At 43.9% G+C, this 19,608-nt stretch overlaps 1 protein-coding gene across 1 annotated transcript in view; it reads right to left on the bottom strand.

Annotated features, from left to right (window-relative positions):
• LOC311098782 (astrotactin-1-like) overlaps positions 1-19,608 on the bottom strand; it is a gene marked incomplete at both ends in the record, with an annotated part of 287,871 nt that overhangs the window by 17,120 nt on the left and 251,143 nt on the right. The window contains one exon of the mRNA XM_084139347.1: positions 1,687-1,822. Coding sequence (XP_083995473.1) covers positions 1,687-1,822 — 136 coding nt within the window. The remainder of the gene's footprint in view (positions 1-1,686; positions 1,823-19,608) is intronic.

The raw sequence follows: 19,608 nt of genomic DNA on the forward strand, positions 1-19,608 counted from the left end.
TATTCCTATAAATCAGAACCATTCGAAGAGACAACGTGCTCAAGATGATATTTTGTCCCCCTTCCCTCCTTTGTGTAATCTTTTAATTATGAATACCCCATTTACGGAGCATGTATGAGGTAAGTGGCTACATGTGTGGAGGATAGCAGGCTGTCGGATGAGGAAGGGTGCAGAGTGTGAGTGCTAGAGGAAGGAGAGAGAAGGTGGAGGGGTGCCAGGGGAACTTATAACTCTCAGAGCATGGCTCAATTCATTATACTGATTGACCTTAAACACACAGTCAAACGTTCCATGCGGTCATTAAAAACACACTGGCCACCAGGCAGTACAAGATTGACCTCACATGGGTTTACATCACCACAATATCATCTTGCATTACAACAAACACAGGAGCAATACACACTGTAATGTCCAGTAGCACAGAAACAGAATAACCATAAACTACTTTCATTACACCTGGCAATGACCTCACTTAACTCAACACGTTTCCCGGAATGTGAATTGAACCTTCCTAATATTATATATATATATATATATATATATATATATATATATATATATATATATATAATTATTTTTCTGGGGGGGGGGGGTACACAAAGACCTCCCAAATAGTTTGTTATAGGGTTTATCATTTTGCAATTTATAAACATTAGAAGTCATTATTATATACTTCCAGTGTAAATGTTGAATTTTGCATATTTGTGATAAAAAAATACAAATATGTATATTGAAATAACATCTCAAATAGTGCACATTTTGTCAAGGACAAGGTATTTCTCTGTCATGTTTGTTAGTGCACCTAATCTCTTGATCTTGTGATTCTTGTTTCTGCTATTAGCATTAAGTGCTCCATTGATGCACTTTGAAGCTGTTCCAAAGTATGAGCTACTTCCCCAGCTGTCTGAAACATATTTTAAACACTTGTCTTAAAGAAGTACATGCACATGACTGGGGAGTGATTCCAGGCTCTCCCCTGCAAACTGGTTGTTGTTCCCTTCATGTAGACTGTGTTTCCATTGGATAACACCTACATGTACGTACACATCCACGGAACATCCAGGGAAGTTGGCTTAGGCCAAGGACAGGGCTTCCCTCAGCGCAATAGACAGCATAGTTGTAATATAGTAATAGAGTTCTAGGAAATATGCTTTCCCAGGTTCTGTCTTTACTCTCAGAGGATTGCTAGCTAGTTTGATATTATCCAGTAACCCAAAAAGCGGTCTAAGGCACTGCATCTCAGTGCTTGAGGCGTCACTACAGACCCCCTGGTTCGATTCCAGGCTGTATCACAACCGGCCGTGATTGGGAGTCCCATAGGGCGGCGCACAATTGGCCCAGCGTCGTCCGGGTTTGGCCGGTGTAGGCCGTCATTGTAAATAAGAATTTGTTCTTAACTGACTTGCCTAGTTAAATAAAGGTAAAAATAACAATATTGTGCAATTCCTCAAATGAATCATTTTCACATTTTCCTTTTTCACTTTTTTGTTGTTGTATTTTTCTCAGATATCTTACATTCAAGTCACTGCTTGCTAAATCAAGCTTGAAGGAGGCAAGCAATGCATTTACAAGTTAGTTATGTACTGTATATTTGATGTATTATCTGAGTGGTGATAATGATGATATAGTATTTTCCATTTCTAACACAAGAGATAAACATCCATTGCTAATGGTACAGTAACTTACATGTAAGTGGTGTCTGGCTCCAGGCAGCGAATGATCATGCTGACGGAGGAGGTCAGGAGGTCAGGGATATCCCCAAGCATCACACACGGAGACTTGGCCCCAGACAGGATGTCATCCACAAAGCTCAACATTGTCTCTGTATGGGAGGAAAACCCATTCATCAAATAATCACTGACATCATCAAGAGAGGATATTTCCACCAGCAAACATCACAAATAGTAATTCATCCTAAAGGAAACAAGACAACATTTTCGTATGCTACCTTATTTGAGTAAACTTTCAAATAACCAGCCAGAAATGGAACTGGAGATGCTTTAACCCACATCAATCAATTATTCTAAGTCATAGGCTAATATCTAAGGCTTTTACATTTTCAATTTGGGGCACATTAGGAACATGTACAGTACGTGTACCGTCAGGTCTTCACAGAAACTTTACTCTGTTAGCTAAAATAATATGCCATGCTTGTTCTAATTAAGGAGTGGCAGGAAAGGTGTTTTCCCAGCTGGGTTGCATGCGTCAAAGGGCATTTGCTATGGGGCTATGCATTTCAGCTCACTGGGAAAGACATTCTCTGAGGTGGCCACTCTGTATGTCCTCCCTGAATCCTGCTCAACCCCTATGGGTCACCAACTGGTAAAAACATTGGGTTAGGTGCCAGTGAAAACTTCACTGAAAAAAGACTGCGTACCAGCTGTCACTGAGAAAAAAAAATATGTGCACAGAGGAACGTAGGTTTAAACGCGGAAAGATTAAAATTAAAAGTGACATTGTGAAGGATTTTACCACTTAGCATATTAATTGCTAGAGTTGGAATATCTGTCTAACGTAAAGAAAGTAATGTTTGGAGCCCATTGGGGAAGGACGGTAGAAATACATTAAGTTGAACTTAAGTTGTACTCGCATATTTGAGGGTTGGGTGCTGTTTTTCTCAGAAGAAAGCATACATGTAAAATGTTTTTATCCTTTTATGGGATTAAGAATTCAGTAAGAGTTCATATTTGTTTAAATTTGCACTTTATGACAACATAAGCCTACTGTAGATAACCATCTGTCAGCTTATAGAATATATTCTGAACAAAAATATAAATGCAACATGCAACAATTTCAACGAGTTTACTGAGTTACAGCTCATATAAGGAAATCAGTCAATTGAAATACATTTGTTAGGCCCTAATCTATGTATTTCACATGATTGGGCAGGGGTGCAACCATGGGTGGGCCAGGCCCAGCCAATCAGAATGAGTTTTTCCCCACAAAAGGGCTTTAGTACAGACAGAAATACTCCTCAGTTCCATCAGCTGTCCGGGTGGCTGGTCTCAGATGATCCTGCAGGTAAAGAAGCCGGTGGTGGAGGTCCTGGGCTGGCGTGGTTACACTTGGTCTACGGTTGTGAGGCCGGTTCGACGTACTGCCAAATTCTCTAGAACAACGATGGAGGCGGCTTATGGTAGAGAAATTAACCTTCAATTCTCAGGCAACAGCTCTGGTGGACAATCCTGCAGTCAGCATGCCAATTGTATGCTCCCTCAAAACTTTAGACATCTGTGGCATTGTGTTGTGTGACAAAACGGCATATATTAGAGTGGCCTTCTATTGTCTCCAGCAAAGGTGCACCTGGGTAATGATCAAGCTGTTTAATCAGCTTCTTGATATGCCACACTTGTCAGGTGGATGGATTATCATTCCAGGTGACTACCTCATAAAGCTGGTTGAGAGAATGCCAAGAGTGTGCAAAGCTGTCATCAAGGCAAACGGTGTCTATTTGAAGAATCTCAAATACAAAATATATTTTGATTTATTTAACACTTTTTTGGTTACTACATGATCCCATATGTGTTATTACATAGTTTTGATGTCTTCACTATTATTCTACCATGTAGAAAATAGTACAATTAAAGAAAAACCCTGGTATGAGTAGGTGTATCCAAACTTTTGACTGGTACAGTACATACACAATACATATACATACATATACAGTATATACACATTTAAAAATATATATATTTTCCATAATTACTTTCTAACCCTACCACCCCTCCCCTAATTGGAGTAAACTAGGCCTCTACTTCCAGCTTATACATACTATATACATTTTATGGACACAGTCAATTTTCCAATAGTTATTTTTTGTTTGTTTTTACTCCTGAATTTCCTCTACCCTCAACCTCTCCGATCATTTTCATGATTTCCATCCGGTTTGCTTCTATATGCCATATCTTTCAAACTGTCCTCTTTCACAAAAGTTCTTAACCTATAACCTATATACTTCTTATGGACACAGTATGTTTTACATTAGTTATCTTGTTGTTATTAGTTGTTATTAGTTCCAACCTTCAGCTCCATTCAACCCCTCCCATCTATCTCTTAACACCATCCATATAAACTGTACAGTGATGTTTCACAAACGTTCTGAACCTTTCTATTCTCATTGTTTCTACAGATTGTAAATTGATTTTTTTTTGTTTTGCTAAAAGTATTATTATATTATTGATCGATTGACTATGACTTTTCAGATCACCCAGTAATGCTATCTGCAGGGTTAGCTCCAGGTAAATTTTACAATTATTCAGCCATTCCTGGACCTGTGACCAAAAACAAGCTACAAATGGACAGTACCAAACAAATGATCTAATGATTTTGTCTCTTCGCAGCAAAATCTGCAGAGCTGGGAAGATTGTATCCACATATAAATAACATTCTATTGGTTGCAAGAATTTTGTATAATAATTTAAATTGAAAAATTCAAAGTTTTGAATCCGGTGTCGTTTTGCGTATGTCACGGATTCAACCGAGGCTGCTCCTCCTCCTTGCTCGGGCAGGCTTCGGCGTTCGTCGTCCCCGGAGTACTAGCTGCTGCCGATCGATGTTTCGGTGTTTGTCTTGTTTGGTCTTTATTGTTTACACCTGTTTCCCATTTTGTTGGATTGTATTCCCTATATTTACCCCTGTCTCTCATTGGTACTTTGTGTGTTATTGTTTGTTGTCATTCCGGCAGTTCTGTATGTACTGGTCTTTGTGCTTTCCTCCCTGTTTGGAGGTTTGTTGTTTGTACGTTGATTTTACTGTGTTCAGTAAAAAACGTTGCCAGCCGCTCTGTGTCCTGCTTTTGACTTCGCTACCGCATACACGTCGCGTGACAGAATAACACACCACCATGGAGTCAGCAGGAGCGGCGGTGCCAGCTGGATCACTGGAGGAGCGCGTTATGCAACAAGCGGCCATGATCCAGGATCTCAGCACCGTCATGGAAGGGGTGATGAACACCTTGAGGCGATGGGAAAGAGGAGGATTGCCCACACCTCCTCCAACGATACCACCACCATCAGCTATACCCATCGCTTCACCTCCGGAGTCCAGTGGGATTCGGCTCTCGCTCCCGAGGGCTTATGATGGCACTGCGGCCGGGTGTCAGGGTTTCCTGCTCCAAGTGGAACTCTACCTGGCAACCATCCACCCGGTGCCCTCGAGATACGAGAGCGTGTCCGCCCTCATCTCCTGTCTGTCCGGCAAGGCACTGGAGTGGGCCAACGCCGAGTGGGGGGGGAATAGACGCCGCTACAGTCAACTATGCGGAGTTCACCCGCCGCTTCAGGGCGGTGTTCGATCATCCCCCAGAGGGGAAGGCGGCGGGTGAAAGTCTGTTCCACCTCAGACAGGGGAAGAGGAGCGCGCAGGAGTTCGCACTGGACTTCCGGACTCTGGCTGCCAACGCGGGATGGAATGAGAGGGCCCTCATCGACCACTACAGGTGCAGCCTAAGGGAGGACGTTCGTCGGGAGTTGGCCTGCAGGGACACCAACCTAAGCTTCGATCAGCTGGTGGACATGTCGATTCGCCTAGATACCCTGTTGGCTACCCGCGGACGTCCGGAGTTGGGGCCGTCCATTCCATCCCCCAGCACTTCCGAGCCAAGCCCTATGGAGCTTGGGGGTGCTGGTGCTAGGGAGACGATGAGAGAGACCAGGAGAGAGGCCGTCCCCTGCACCAACTGTGGCCGCAGAGGACACACTGCGGTTCGGTGCTGGGGAGGGTCTCCTAGGAATCGAGGCAGTAGGCAACGCACTGATGAGTCATTCCAGGTGAGTAAGCACCCAACTCACCCAGAGCTCTCTGTTGTACATATGTGTATTAAAGTTGTGTTTCCCGAGGTTTCTTCTCACTCCCAGCAAAAGGCGCTAGTAGATTCAGGCGCAGCTGGGAATTTTATCGATCGCCGGTTCACGTATAAGTTAGGGATTCCTATTGTACCAGTTGATGTGCCCTTCCCCATCCATGCCCTAGATAGCCGCCCTTTGGGGTCGGGATTGATTAGGGAGGTCACAGCGCCACTTAAGATGAAGACGCAGGAGGGCAATGAGGAGATTATACAGTTGTATTTGATTGACTCTCCTGTGTTCCCGTGGTGTTGGGGCTTCCCTGGTTAACATCTCATGACCCCAACATTTCATGGCAACAGAGGGCTCTCAAGGGATGGTCTGATCAGTGTGTCGGGCGGTGTGTAGGTGTTTCCGTAGGGTCAACGACGGTGGAAAGTCCGAACCAAATTCCCACCATGCACATTCCTCCTGAGTATGCCGATTTTGCACCGATTTGACTCAATTACCACCTCATCGACAGGGGGATTGTGCGATAGACCTCCAGGTAGGCGCTGCACTTCCTCGTAGTCATGTGTATCCTCTGTCTCAGGAGGAGAAGGCAGCTATGGAGACATACGTCACCGAATCTCTGAGACAGGGATACATACGGCCGTCCACTTCCCCTGCGTCCTCAAGTTTATTTTTTGTGAAGAAGAAGGATGGGGGTTTACGCCCGTGTATTGATTACCGTGGTCTCAATCAGATTACAATCAAATACAGCTATCCTCTCCCTCTGATTGCTAGTATGACGGAGTCATTACACGGGGCGCGATTCTTCACAAAATTGGATCTCAGGAGCGCGTACAACCTGGTGCGCATTAGGGAGGGAGATGAGTGGAAGACAGCATTCAGTACCACCTCGGGTCACTATGAGTACCTCGTCATGCCATACGGTTTAATGAATGCTCCTTCAGTCTTCCAATCATTTGTGGACGAGATTTTCCGGATTTGCATGGACAGGGTGTAGTGGTGTATATTGATGACATTTTAATATACTCCGCTACACGAGCCGAGCATGTGTCCCTGGTGCGTCGGTTGCTGGGTAGACTGTTGGAGCATGACCTGTATGTGAAGGCGGAGAAATGTCTGTTTTTCCAGGAGTCCATCTCCTTCCTGGGACATTGGTTGTCCGCGTCAGGGGTGGAGATGGAGATTGACTGCGTTTCAGCCGTGCGTAATTGGCAGACTCCCACCACGGTGAAGGAGGTGCACCGGTTTTTGGGTTTTGCCAATTACTACCGGAGGTTTATCTGGGGCTTTGGACAGGTAGCAGCTCCCATCACCTCCCTGCTAAAGGGGGGCCCGGTGCGTTTGCAGTGGTCGGCTGAGGCGTACAGGGCGTTTGAACATCTGAAGGACCTGTTCACCTCGGCTCCGGTGCTGGCACATCCGGATCCCTCTTTGGCATTCCAAGTTGAGGTGGATGCGTCCGAGGCGGGGATCGGTGCCATACTGTCTCAGCGCTCGGGCACGCCTCCAAAACTCTGCCCCTGTGCTTTCTATTCCAAGAAGCTCAGTCCGGCGGAACGAAATTATGACGTGGGGGACAGGGAGCTGCTAGCGGTGGTCCAAGCCCTGAAGGTGTGGAGGCATTGGCTTGAGGGGGCTAAACACCCTTTTCTCATTCTGATTGACCATCGTAACCTGGAGTACATCCGGGCAGCGAGGAGACTGAACCCTCGTCAGGCTAGGTGGGCCATGTTTCTTACCCGGTTTGTATTTAAGCTCACTTATATACCAGGGTCACAGAACGCTAAGGCAGACGCCCTGTCCCAACGATATGACACAGAGGAGAGGTCCATTGAGCCCACTCCCATACTTCCGGAGTCTTGTCTGGTGGGACCGGTGGTGTGGGAGGTCGATGCGGAAAACGAGCGGGTGTTACGTGCCGACCCTACTCCCCCAGAGTGTCCAGAGGGGCGGAGGTACGTGCCGCTCGAGGTCCGTGATCGACTGATATATTGGGCTCACACGTCACCCTCCTCTGGTCATCCTGGTATTGGTCGGACAGTGCACTGCCTTAGCTGGAAGTACTGGTGGCCCACCTTAGCTAGGGACGTGAGGGTTTACGTTTCTTCCTGCTCGGTGTGCGCCCAGTGTAAGGCGCCTAGACACCTGCCCAGAGGGAAGTTACAACCTCTACCCGTTCCACAACGGCCGTGGTCTCACCTATCGGTGGATTTTGTCACGGACCTTCCCCCCTCCCAGGGGAATACCACGATCTTGGTCGTTGTGGATCGGTTTTCTAAGGCCTGCCGTCTCATTCCTATGCCAGGTCTTCCTACAGCCCTACAAACGGCTGACGCCCTGTTTACTCACGTCTTCCGGCACTACGGGGTGCCTGAGGATATAGTGTCTGATCGGGGTCCCCAGTTCACCTCTAGAGTCTGGAGGGCGTTTATGGAACGTTTGGGGGTCTCGATTAGCCTTACCTCGGGTTTTCACCGTGAGAGTAATGGGCAGGTGGAGAGAGTAAACCAGGATGTGGGTAGGTTTCTGAGGTCCTATTGCCAGGACCGGCAGGAGGAGTGGTCGGGGTATATCCCCTGGGCAGAGATAGCCCAAAACTCACTCCGCCACTCCTCCACTAATCTTACGCCTTTTCAGTGTGTGCTGGGTTATCAGCCGGTCCTGGCACCCTGGCATCAGAGCCAGATCGAAGCCCCTGCGGTGGATGAGTGGTTTCGGCGCTCGGAGGAAACATGGAACGCTGCGCATGTCCATCTGCAGCGGGCTATCAGACGGCAAAAGGCGAGCGCCGATCGCCACCGCAGTGAGGGTCCGGTTTATGCACCGGGATATCGGGTCTGGCTCTCGACCCGAAACCTGCCCCTTCGCCTGCCCTGCCGGAAGCTGGGTCGGCGGTTTGTGGGGCCATTTAAAGTCCTGAGTAGATTGAACGAGGTATGTTATAGGTTACAACTGCCCATTAATTACCGCATTAACCCCTCGTTCCATGTGTCTCTCCTCAGGCCGGTGGTAGCTGGTCCACTCCAGGAGAATGAGATACGAGAGGCTCCTCCGCCCCCACTAGACATCGAGGGGGCTCCGGCGTACTCAGTCCGTTCCATCGTGGATTCGAGGCGTCGGATGGGGGGTCTGCAGTATCTCATGGAGTGGGAGGGGTACGGTCCGGAGGAACGGTGCTGGGTCCCTAGGAGGGTACTGTCACGGATTCAGCAGAGGCTGCTCCTCCTCCTTGCTCGGGCAGGCTTTGGCGTTCGTCGTCCCCGGAGTACTAGCTGCTGCCGATCGATGTTTCGGTGTTTGTCTTGTTTGGTCTTTATTGTTTACACCTGTTTCCCATTATGTTGGATTGTATTCCCTATATTTACCCCTGTCTCTCATTGGTACTTTGTGTGTTATTGTTTGTTGTCATTCCGGAAGTTCTGTATGTACGGGTCTTTGTGCTTTCCTCCCTGTTTGGAGTTTTGTTGTTTGTACGTTGTTTTTACTGTGTTCAGTAAAAAACGTTGCCAGCCGCTCTGTGTCCTGCTTTTGACTTCGCTACTGCATACACGTCGCGTGACAGCGTATCAGTTCATAAACCATGTGCCATGGAATCGGTAGGTCAAAAATCTCTTCCCAACTATTTTGCAATCTATATGGGACGACTGTCAATCCTTTGGTCCTTAAATGAAACTGGTATACTTTTTTATTCAACACAATTTTCTTTAACCAATTATGGTCTTTAATGCAGGGCCGACAGACAAGTTCCTTACTTTTTATCTTGGTAAGGGATAAATGCTCACTAACAGGGATGTAAACTAATTTGTGCCCAACATTTGAGATAAATAAGCTTTTTGTGCATATGGAATTTCTGGGATCTTTTATTTCAGCTCATGAAACATGGGACCAACACTTTACATTTTGCGTTTATATTTGTGTTCAGTGTATATACTGTATTCGAGTCATGTTCAGTATACTTTGAGATAGAACCACTCTGAAACTACTTCTGATGCTTCCTCTCAAAAATATACAAAAATTGACTAAATTAATCAAATAATATGCCTGTGTGCAGACAACTTGATTGTAGACATTGTAACCATTTTTCAGATATATGGTCAAATGGAAAAAATAAAAGTTTTGAGAATGACACAAATATTAATTTTCACAAAGTCTGCTGCCTCAGTGTTTATGATGGCAATTTGCATATACTCCAGAATGTTATGAAGAGTGATCAGATGAATTGCAATTAATTGCAAAGTCCCTCTTTGCCATGAAAATGAACTTAATCCCCCAAAAAACATTTCCACTGCATTTCAGCCCTGCCACAAAAGGACCAGCCGACATCATGTCAGTGATTCTCTCGTTAACACTGGTGAGAGTGTTGACGAGGACAAGGCTGGAGATCACTCTGTTATGCTGATTGAGTTAGAATAACAGACTGGAAGCTTTAAAAGGAGGGTGGTGCTTGAAATCATTGTTCTTCCTCTGTTAACCATGGTTACCTGCAAGGAAACATGTGCCGTCATCATTGCTTTGCACAAAAAGGGCTTCACAGGCAAGGATATTGCTGCTAGTAAGATTGCACCTAAATCAACCATTTATCGGATCATCAAGAACTTCAAGGAGAGCGGTTCAATTGTTGTGAAGAAGGCTTCAGGGCGCTCAAGAAAGTCCAGCAAGCACCAGGACGGTCTCCTAAAGTTGATTCAGCTGCAGGATCAGGGCACCACCAGTGCAGAGCTTGCTCAGGAATAGCAGCAGGCAGGTGTGAGGTGAAGACTTTTGGAGGATGGCCTGGTGTCAAGAAGGGCAGCGAGGAAGCCACTTCTCTCCAGGAAAAACATCAGGGACAGACTGATATTCTGCAAAAGGTACAGGGATTGGACTGCTGAGGACTGGGGTAAAGTCATTTTCTCTGATGAATCCCCTTTCCGATTGTTTGGAACATCCGGAAAAAAGCTTGGCCAGAGAAGACAAGGTGAGCGCTACCATCAGTCCTGTGTCATGCCAACAGTAAAGCAACCTGAGACCATTAATGTGTGGGGTTGCTTCTCAGCCAAGGGATTGGGCTCACTCACAATTTTGCCTAAGAACACAGCCATGAATAAAGAATGGTACCAACACATCCTCCGAGAGCAACTTCTCCCAACCATCCAATAACAGTTTGGTGACGAACAAGGCCTTTTCCAGCATGATGGAGCACCTTGCCATAAGGCAAAGGTGATAACTAAGTGGCTCGGGGAACAGAACATCGACATTTTGGGTCCATGGCCAGGAAACTCCCCAGACCTTAATCCCATTGAGAACTTGTGGTCAATCCTCAAGAGGCAGGTGGACAAACAAAAACCAACAAATTCTGACAAACTCCAAGCATTGATTATGCAAGAATGGGCTGCCATCAGTCAGGATGTGGCCCAGAAGTTAATTGACAGCATGCCAGGGCGGATTGCAGAGGTCTTGAAAAAGAAGGGTCAACACTGCAAATATTGACTCTTTGCATAAACTTAATGTAATTGTCAATAAAAGCCTTTGACACTTATGGAATGCTTGTAATTATACTTCAGTAGACCATAGGGCGGCGCACAATTGGCCCAGCGTCGTCCAGGGTAGGGGAGGGAATGGCCGGCAGGGATGTAGCTCAGTTGGTAGAGCATGGCGTTTGCAACGCCAGGGTTGTGGGTTCGATTCCCACGGGGGCCAGTATGAAAAAAATTAAATAATGTATGCACTCACTAACTGTAAGTCGCTCTGGATAAGAGCGTCTGCTAAATGACTAAAAATGTGACCAAAAAAAATAGTAACATCTGACAAAAATATCAAAAAACACTGAAGCAGCAAACTTTGTGAAGACCAATACTTGTGTCATCTCAAAACTTTTGACCACGACTGTACTGTAGATATTTTTATGTGAGCTGAACTAGTCTGTTTTGTCCGAAATCTTTCTAGACTAGGTTACTTCATTTTACTAAATGTCCTAACCATACTACATACTATTTGGAACATACTGTTTGGTAAAAATGTAGACAGTGAGCAACATATATCGACATATTATTCTTTTCCAATTGAGATGTATAGAGATCATTAGTGCCAACTATTAGAACAAATTATGATTCTAGCTTTTATGTTTTGAGCAGCAATCAGGATTCAGGCCTCAGGTCACAAAGTATTATTTTTAAAACGTTCATGTTATCTTAATCAAATTACATTGGAAGGACTACACACAACATGCAACTGAACAACATTGTTTGCTAACCTTTTATGGACTCAGAATTGAAAAGCTTCTTGGGATCCTGATTTTTGACAGACAGCGAAAATATATCGATATGGAGATATATCAAAGTAAGGCTTCAGTCCTGACAGGTACTTTCTCATACCCCTTGGATTGCTCACAATGGCTATCAAAAGTGATACATTCCTTCATATCGGGCTATTCGTGATGCCACTTAATCACTGCTTAGCAATGCCCAGGTATGATCATGTTGTCCTTCAAAATAGTGTTTTACATTTAAGTTATTTGAATAAATCTAATTTTCTGCTCCAAAAAATGCTACACAACAGGACTCCCATAATCCTCTATTCATCATGGTCCAGATTCAGGGCATAATCATATTTCTTGTACCAGTAGGCCTATAGTCTCATGAGTTTCTCAAGTACCCCCTTTGGGTAGACCAAGTACCCCCAGAGGTCCTAGTACCCCCGGTTGGGAACCACTGTTGTAAGAGACCTGGGATAGTAGGTGCAACCAAAATCTTGTGGTGAAAACAAAATGTTTCCCTGACATTGTTTAGGACCAGGGCTGTTTCATCTCTTTATTCACTCTCCAAATTCACCCAGGATCCTCCCCTGCAGGTTATCCTCCATTGACATAATGCAGCGATTGAAATAGCCATCACTGTTGCCATTTCCAACGATCATAATTCATTAAGTTCATCGCAGTGCTAACTGTGCCACTAGAGATCCTGGTTCGAATCCAGGCTCTGTCGCAGCCGGCCGCGACCGGGAGACTCATGGGCGGCGCACAATTGGCCCAGCGTCGTCCAGGGTAGGGGAGGGAATGGCCGGCAGGGATGTAGCTCAGTTGATAGAGCATGGCGTTTGCAACGCCAGGGTTGTGGGTTCGATTCCCACGGGGGGCCAGTATAAAAAAAAAATTAAAAATAAAAAAAAATTATTCACTAACTGTAAGTCGCTCTGGATAAGAGCGTCTGCTAAATGACTAAAATGTAAATGTAAATACTGGGACTTATTGCTTGATTGATAATTTCCCATTCCTTCTCTCACACTCCTCTCTCATTTAGATGGTCCATGTGGGGAATCCAGATGTAATTGGGGACCCGATGTGAAAAACTGGCAGCCATCTTCAGAACCTGTCCAATCCATTAACAATTGGAGTGAAATATATTGGCTAGAGGGACCAAGTCTGCAAAACTGACTGCAAAATCTCAGAAGGTAAGTCAACCCATAATTCACTTCAAACTTTTTGGCACAGTGATTGCTCCCAGCAATCAAAGAATGCTAATGTAAACAACCACAGCTGAATGACAAGCACTGAACGTTTGCCATTAAAGGAATAGCTGTTTCAAACATCATGGTTCTGTAAACGAGTGAATTTTAAAAGTAGTAATGACAAGATACAGTACTATAACGCACAATGCACTGCAGGCGTGTATTATATTTATATACACTTCCAGTCAAAAGTTTGGACACGCCTACTCATTCAAGAGATTTTCTTTATTTTTACTATTTTTTACATTGTAGAATAATAGTGAAGACATCAAGACTATGAAATAACACATATGGAATCATGTAGTAACCAAAAAAGTGTTAAACAAATCAAAATATATTTTATATTTGAGATTCTTCAAATAGCCACCCTTTGCCTTGATGACAGCTTTGCACACTCTAGGCATTCTCTTAACCAGCTTCATGAGGTAGTCACCTGGAATGCATTTCAATTAACAGGTGTGCCTTCTTAAAAGTTAATTTTGAGCCAATCAGATGTGTTGTGACAAGGTAGGGGGGGGGGGGGGTGGTATACAGAAGATAGCCCTATTTGGTAAAAGACCAAGTCCATATTATGGCAAGAACAGCTCAAATAAGCAAAGAGAAACGACAGTCCATCATTACTTTAAGACATGAAGGTCAGTCAATACGGAAAATGTCAAGAACTTTGAAAGTTTCTTCAAGTGCAGTCGCAAAAACCATCAAGCACTATGATGAAACTGGCTCTCATGAGGACCACCACAGGAATGGAAGACACAGAGTTACCTCTGCTGCAGAGTTACCAGCCTCAGAAATTTCAGCCCAAATAAATGCTTCACAGAGTTCAAGTTTACATTTACATTTAAGTCATTTAGCAGACGCTCTTATCCAGGGTGACTTACAAATTGGTGCATTCAACCTGCTTGTGCCAAGAAACAAGAGCAATGGACATTAGATCGGTGGAAATGTGTCCTTAGGTCTGGAGTCCAAATTTGAGATTTTTGGTTCCAACCGCTGTGTTTTTGTGAGACGTGGTGTTGGTGAACGGATGATCTCCGCATGTGTATTTCCCACCGTAAAGCATGGAAGAGGAGGTGTTATGGTGTGGGGGTGCTTTGCTGGTGACACTGTCTGTGATTTATTTAGAATTCAAGGCACACTTAACCAGCATGGCTACCACAGCATTCTGCAGCGATACGCCATCCCATTTGGTTTGGGCTTAGTGGGACTATCATTTGTTTTTCCACAGCACAATGACCCAACACACCTCCAGGCTGTGTAAGGGCTATTTTACCAAGAAGGAGAGTGATGGAGTGCTGCATCAGATGACCTGGCCTCCACAATCCCCCAACCTCAACCCAATTGAGATGGTTTGGGATGAGTCGGACGGCAGACGGAAGGAAAAGCAGCCAACAAGTGCTAAGCATATGTGGGAACTCCTTCAAGACTGTTGGAAAAGCATTCCAGGTGAAGCTGGTTGAGAGAATGGCAAGAGTGCAAAGCTGTCATCAAGGCAAAGGATGGCTATTTGAAGAATCTCAAATATAAAATATATTTTGATTTGTTTAACACTTTTTTGGTTACTACATAGTTTTGATGTCTTCACTATTATTCTACAATGTAGAAAATAGTAAGAATAAAGAAAAACCCTTGAATGAGTAGGTGTGTCCAAACTTTTGACTGGTACTGTATATACAGTATATATAGAGAGAGGCAATTTAATATAGGCTAACTCAACTAATTTAATGATCCAATATTCATTCATTTTACATTTTACATTTTAGTCATTTAGCAGACGCTCTTATCCAGAGCGACTTACAGTTAGTGAGTGCATACATTTTCATACTGTCTGTGTGCATATCAGTCTGTGTCCATATCCATTGCAAGTGGCCAATGGTATTTAGCCAGAATTGTGCTGTCTATGCTCAACTGTGTGGGAACATGCTCATATTAATGAGCTAACGAACAGTCCACTGTGCTGTCATTGTCCAAGGCCTCATTATGTTGTTAACTGGTCTAAATGTAAGAATCCTAAGCGGAGGTATGACATAATCCTCTCGCAATTAAAATATATGTTTAATTGCTTTAACCAGAGGTTCACACGCAACCTGATCTACAGTAGTCACATGCAAGGCTACCATACAAATCACAAAGTATTGTGTGATTTTAGATGAATTCAGAGGAAACCAAAGTGCATGAGGCTGGCATCAGCTGAGGCTGGCATCATTCCTTCAGTTGGCCCAGGTTTGCCTTGCCAATAGATTCTGACAAGCCCATGATGTCTTGCAGAGAGAAAGTCAGAGAGAGAGAGCATGTGGTGAGGTAGGCACAAAGCTTCCCTCAGAGCAGGAGCCAAAGATAACATCACTATAGGCTATAACTTTAGACTTTTTGATACTGTCCATGACTGTTTAACTCAACCAGCATAAATCGAAATTAACATATTTGCCATAATTCCTGTACAAATCATATTTGACTATTTTACAATCATATGTGAATGGAGACATTTGCCAAATGTCTTTCTTTGCATAAGAAAGTTATAGATGGACTAGGACCATGTCAACCTGCCGTATTTTGCATAAGGAAATACATGTGTAGTTACTTTCATACCCATTCAACACACATGAACTGTGCAATACTTTATCTACAGTACTTATCAAACAATGGATTGTAATGGGAAAGAGCCATTGAGGAGTAGTGACTATTCTGAGTCGGACAAGGGAATTCATGGTTTGCACCTCACTCGGTCGGGTCATGCCATTGTTATAAACGTTCTCAAGCCAATCTCCGCCATAGTGGTGCCCAAAAGTTGACTGATGCCCAGTCATTCTGAACGAGGGCTAATGACTGTTTCATCTAATTTACACTATAGTGGCCTGAAAATATGATGACATTGCTAAAGTAGGCAAATATTTCTTAAGAAACAACTTTGACATCATTTTAATATCGTCAAATTTACTTTAGACAGACGGCAATGCTATTATTAGCTAGCAAAGTTTGTCAAAAATAGCTAGCATTGCTAACGTTAGCTAGCTAAGATCCAGTGGTCTCCCCTCAGTCTTAGCTAGCTAGCTAACGTTATACTGCATCTAAAGCCAACCTGGCGACATCACAATGATGACAAAAGGTTTTCCTACTAAATATCTGCCTCCTTAAGAAATCGAATTGTATTTCCAAGCCACCATAATGCACTTTTGATGAAATCTTCTTCAGCGCCAATTGACAATGCATTGAGTAGAAGGCTCAGTAGGGCATCAGTGCTAAAACAATATTGTGATGAAAGCTGCAACCAGGCGCGGAGCCACAGATGGGGCGAAACACTTTAGAGGGGCCGCCCTGACCAAATATTACTTTGAATTTTACGATTAGGAATAATAACTTCCAAAGCAGCTGGTGTCATAAATGCATACATTTTGAAAGGTCGTCAATCGTCATTAAGTAGGCTACCTGTACTCGGATTAGGCCTATCGAGCGCACAGATTGATACAAGGCAATGTGCAAGAAGCAGGTAAAGTCAGAACCATGAAGAAATAATTAGCCTAGGCTACACCTTGTTCTTTAGAATAGTCGGACAGTAAACAAAATCACAGCAATCATGTAAGATCAGGTAGGCAGTGGTCTACAACATACAGTGGCTTCAGAATGTATCCACACCCCTTTACTTTTTCCACATTTTGTTGTGTAATAAAGTAGGATGAAAATTGATTACATTAGATTTTTTTGGTCAACGGTCTACACAAAATACACTCTGTAATGTCAAAGTGGAAGAAAAATACTAACATTTGTAAAAACAAAAACAAACAAACTTGAAAAATAAAACACTAATATATATTGATTAGATAAGTATTCAACCCCCTGAGTCAATACATGTTAGATTCACCTTTGGCAGTGATTAGAGCTGTGAGTCTTTCTGGGTAAGTCTCTAAGATCTTTGCACACCTGGATTGTACAATACTTGCACATTATTCTTGAAGAAATTCTTGGTAATTAGTCTTGGTATGCAACTCCAGTGTATATTTGGCCTTGTGTTTTAGAGAGGACATAGCGACAGACACAGCTTAATAAAATAAGCAACACCAGCTCAGAAGAATTCCAGAATTTAATGAAATATTATACACTGAACAAAAATATAAACGCAACATGCAACAATTTCAAAGATTTTACTGAGTTACAGTTCATATAAGGAAATCAGGTAATTGAAATAAATTCATTAGGCCCCAATCTATGGATTTCACATGACTGGAAACATAGATACGCATCTGTTGGTCACAGATACCTTAACAAAAAGGTAGGGGCGTGGATCAGAAAATCAGTCAGTATCTGGTGTGACCACCATTTGCCTCATGGAGCGCGACACATCTCCTTCACATAAAGTTGATCAGGCTGTTGATTGTGGCCTGTGGAATGTTGTCCCACTCCTCTTCAATGTTGCTGGATATTGGCGGGAACTGGAACACACTGTCATACATGTTACTCCAGAGCATCCCAAACATGCTCAATGGGTGACATGTCTGGTGAGTATGCAGGCCATGGAAGAACTGGGACATATTCAGTTTACAGGAATTGTGTACAGATCCTTGCGACATGGGGCAATGCATTACTATGCTGAAACATGAGGTGATGGTGGCAGATGAATAGCACAACAATGGGACTCAGGATCTAATCACGGTATCTCTGTGCATTCAAATTGCAATCAATAAAATGCAATTGTGTTTGTTGTCCGTAGCTTATGCCTGCCCATACCATATCCCCACCGCCACCATGGGGCACTCTGCAAAAGGCTCGCCCACACGACGCCAGTTGAAACCGGGATTAATCTGTGAAGAGCACACTTTTCCAGCATGCCAGTGGCAGATGAGACTAAAATTGAGCTTTTTGGCCATCAAGGAAAACGCTATGTCTGGCGCAAACCCAACACCTCTCATCACCCAGAGAACACCATCCGATGTTTTTCAGCGGCAGGGACTGGGAAACTGGTCAGAATTGAAGGAATGAAGGAAGGCGCTAAATACAGGGAAATTCTTGAGGGAAAGCTGTTTCAGTCTTCCAGAGATTTGAGACTGGGACGGAGGTTCACCTTCCAGCAATCCAATTGAGAATCGGTGGTATGACTTAAAGATTGCTGTACACCAGCGGAACCCATCCAACTTGAAGGAGCTGGAGCAGTTTTGCATTGAAGAATAGGCAAATATCCCAGTGGCTAGATGTGCCAAGCTTATAGAGACATACCCCAATATACTTGCAGCTGTAATTGCTGCAAAAGGTGGCTATAATAATTATGCACACTCATGTTTTCTGTTTTTTTTGTCTTATATATTTTGCGTCTTCAAAGTGGTAGGCATGTTGTGTAAATCAAATGATACAAATCCCCCCAAAATCAATTTTAATTCCAGGTTGTAAGGCAACAAAATAGGAAAAATGCCAAGGGGGGTGAATACTTTCACAAGCCACTGTATGGTGAAGACGACGAGCAGTTTGTGCAGAAATTCTTCGGTCGTGCAAACCCACAGTTTCATCAGCTCTCCGGGTGGCTCATCTCAGACCATCCCGCAAGTGAAGAAGCCAGATGTGGAGGTCCTGGGCTGGCATGGTTACACGTGGTCTGCGGTTGTGAGGCCGGTTGGACGTACTGCCAAATTCTCTAAAATGACGTTGGTGGTGGCTTATGGTAGAGAAATTAACATTAAATTCTCTGGCAACAGCTCTGGTGGATATTCCTGCAGCCAGCATGCCAATTGCACACTCCCTCAAAACTTGAGACATCTGCGGCATTGTGTTGTGTGACAAAACTGAACACGTTAGTCCCCAGCACAAGGTACACCTGCATAATGATCATGCTGTTTAATCAGCTTCTTCATATGCCACACCTGTCAGGTGGATGGATTATCTTGGCAAAGGCAGAATGCTCACTTACAGGGATGTAAACAAATGTGTGCACTGCAATGTAGAGAAATAATATTTTTGTGCATGTGGAAAATTTCTGGGACCATTTACAGTTAATGTCAGAAGTTTACATACACCTTAGCCAAATACATTTAAACTCAGTTTTTCACAATTCCTGACATTTAATCCTAGTACAAATTCCCTGTTTTAGGTCAGTTAGGATCACCACTATATTTTAAGAATGTGAAATGTCAGAATAATGGTAGAGAGAATGATTTATTTCAGCTTTTATTTGATCACATTCCCAGTGGGTCAGAAGTTTACATACACTCAATTAGTATTTGGTAGCATTACCTTTAAATTGTTTTAACTTGAGTCAAACGTTTCGGGTAGCCTTCCACAAGCTTCCCACAATAAGTTGGGTGAATTTTTGCCCATTCCTCCTGACAGAGCTGGTGTAACTGAGTCA

This window comes from Coregonus lavaretus, assembly GCF_964263955.1.
Source record: "Coregonus lavaretus genome assembly, chromosome: 23".
NCBI lineage: Eukaryota > Metazoa > Chordata > Actinopteri > Salmoniformes > Salmonidae > Coregonus > Coregonus lavaretus.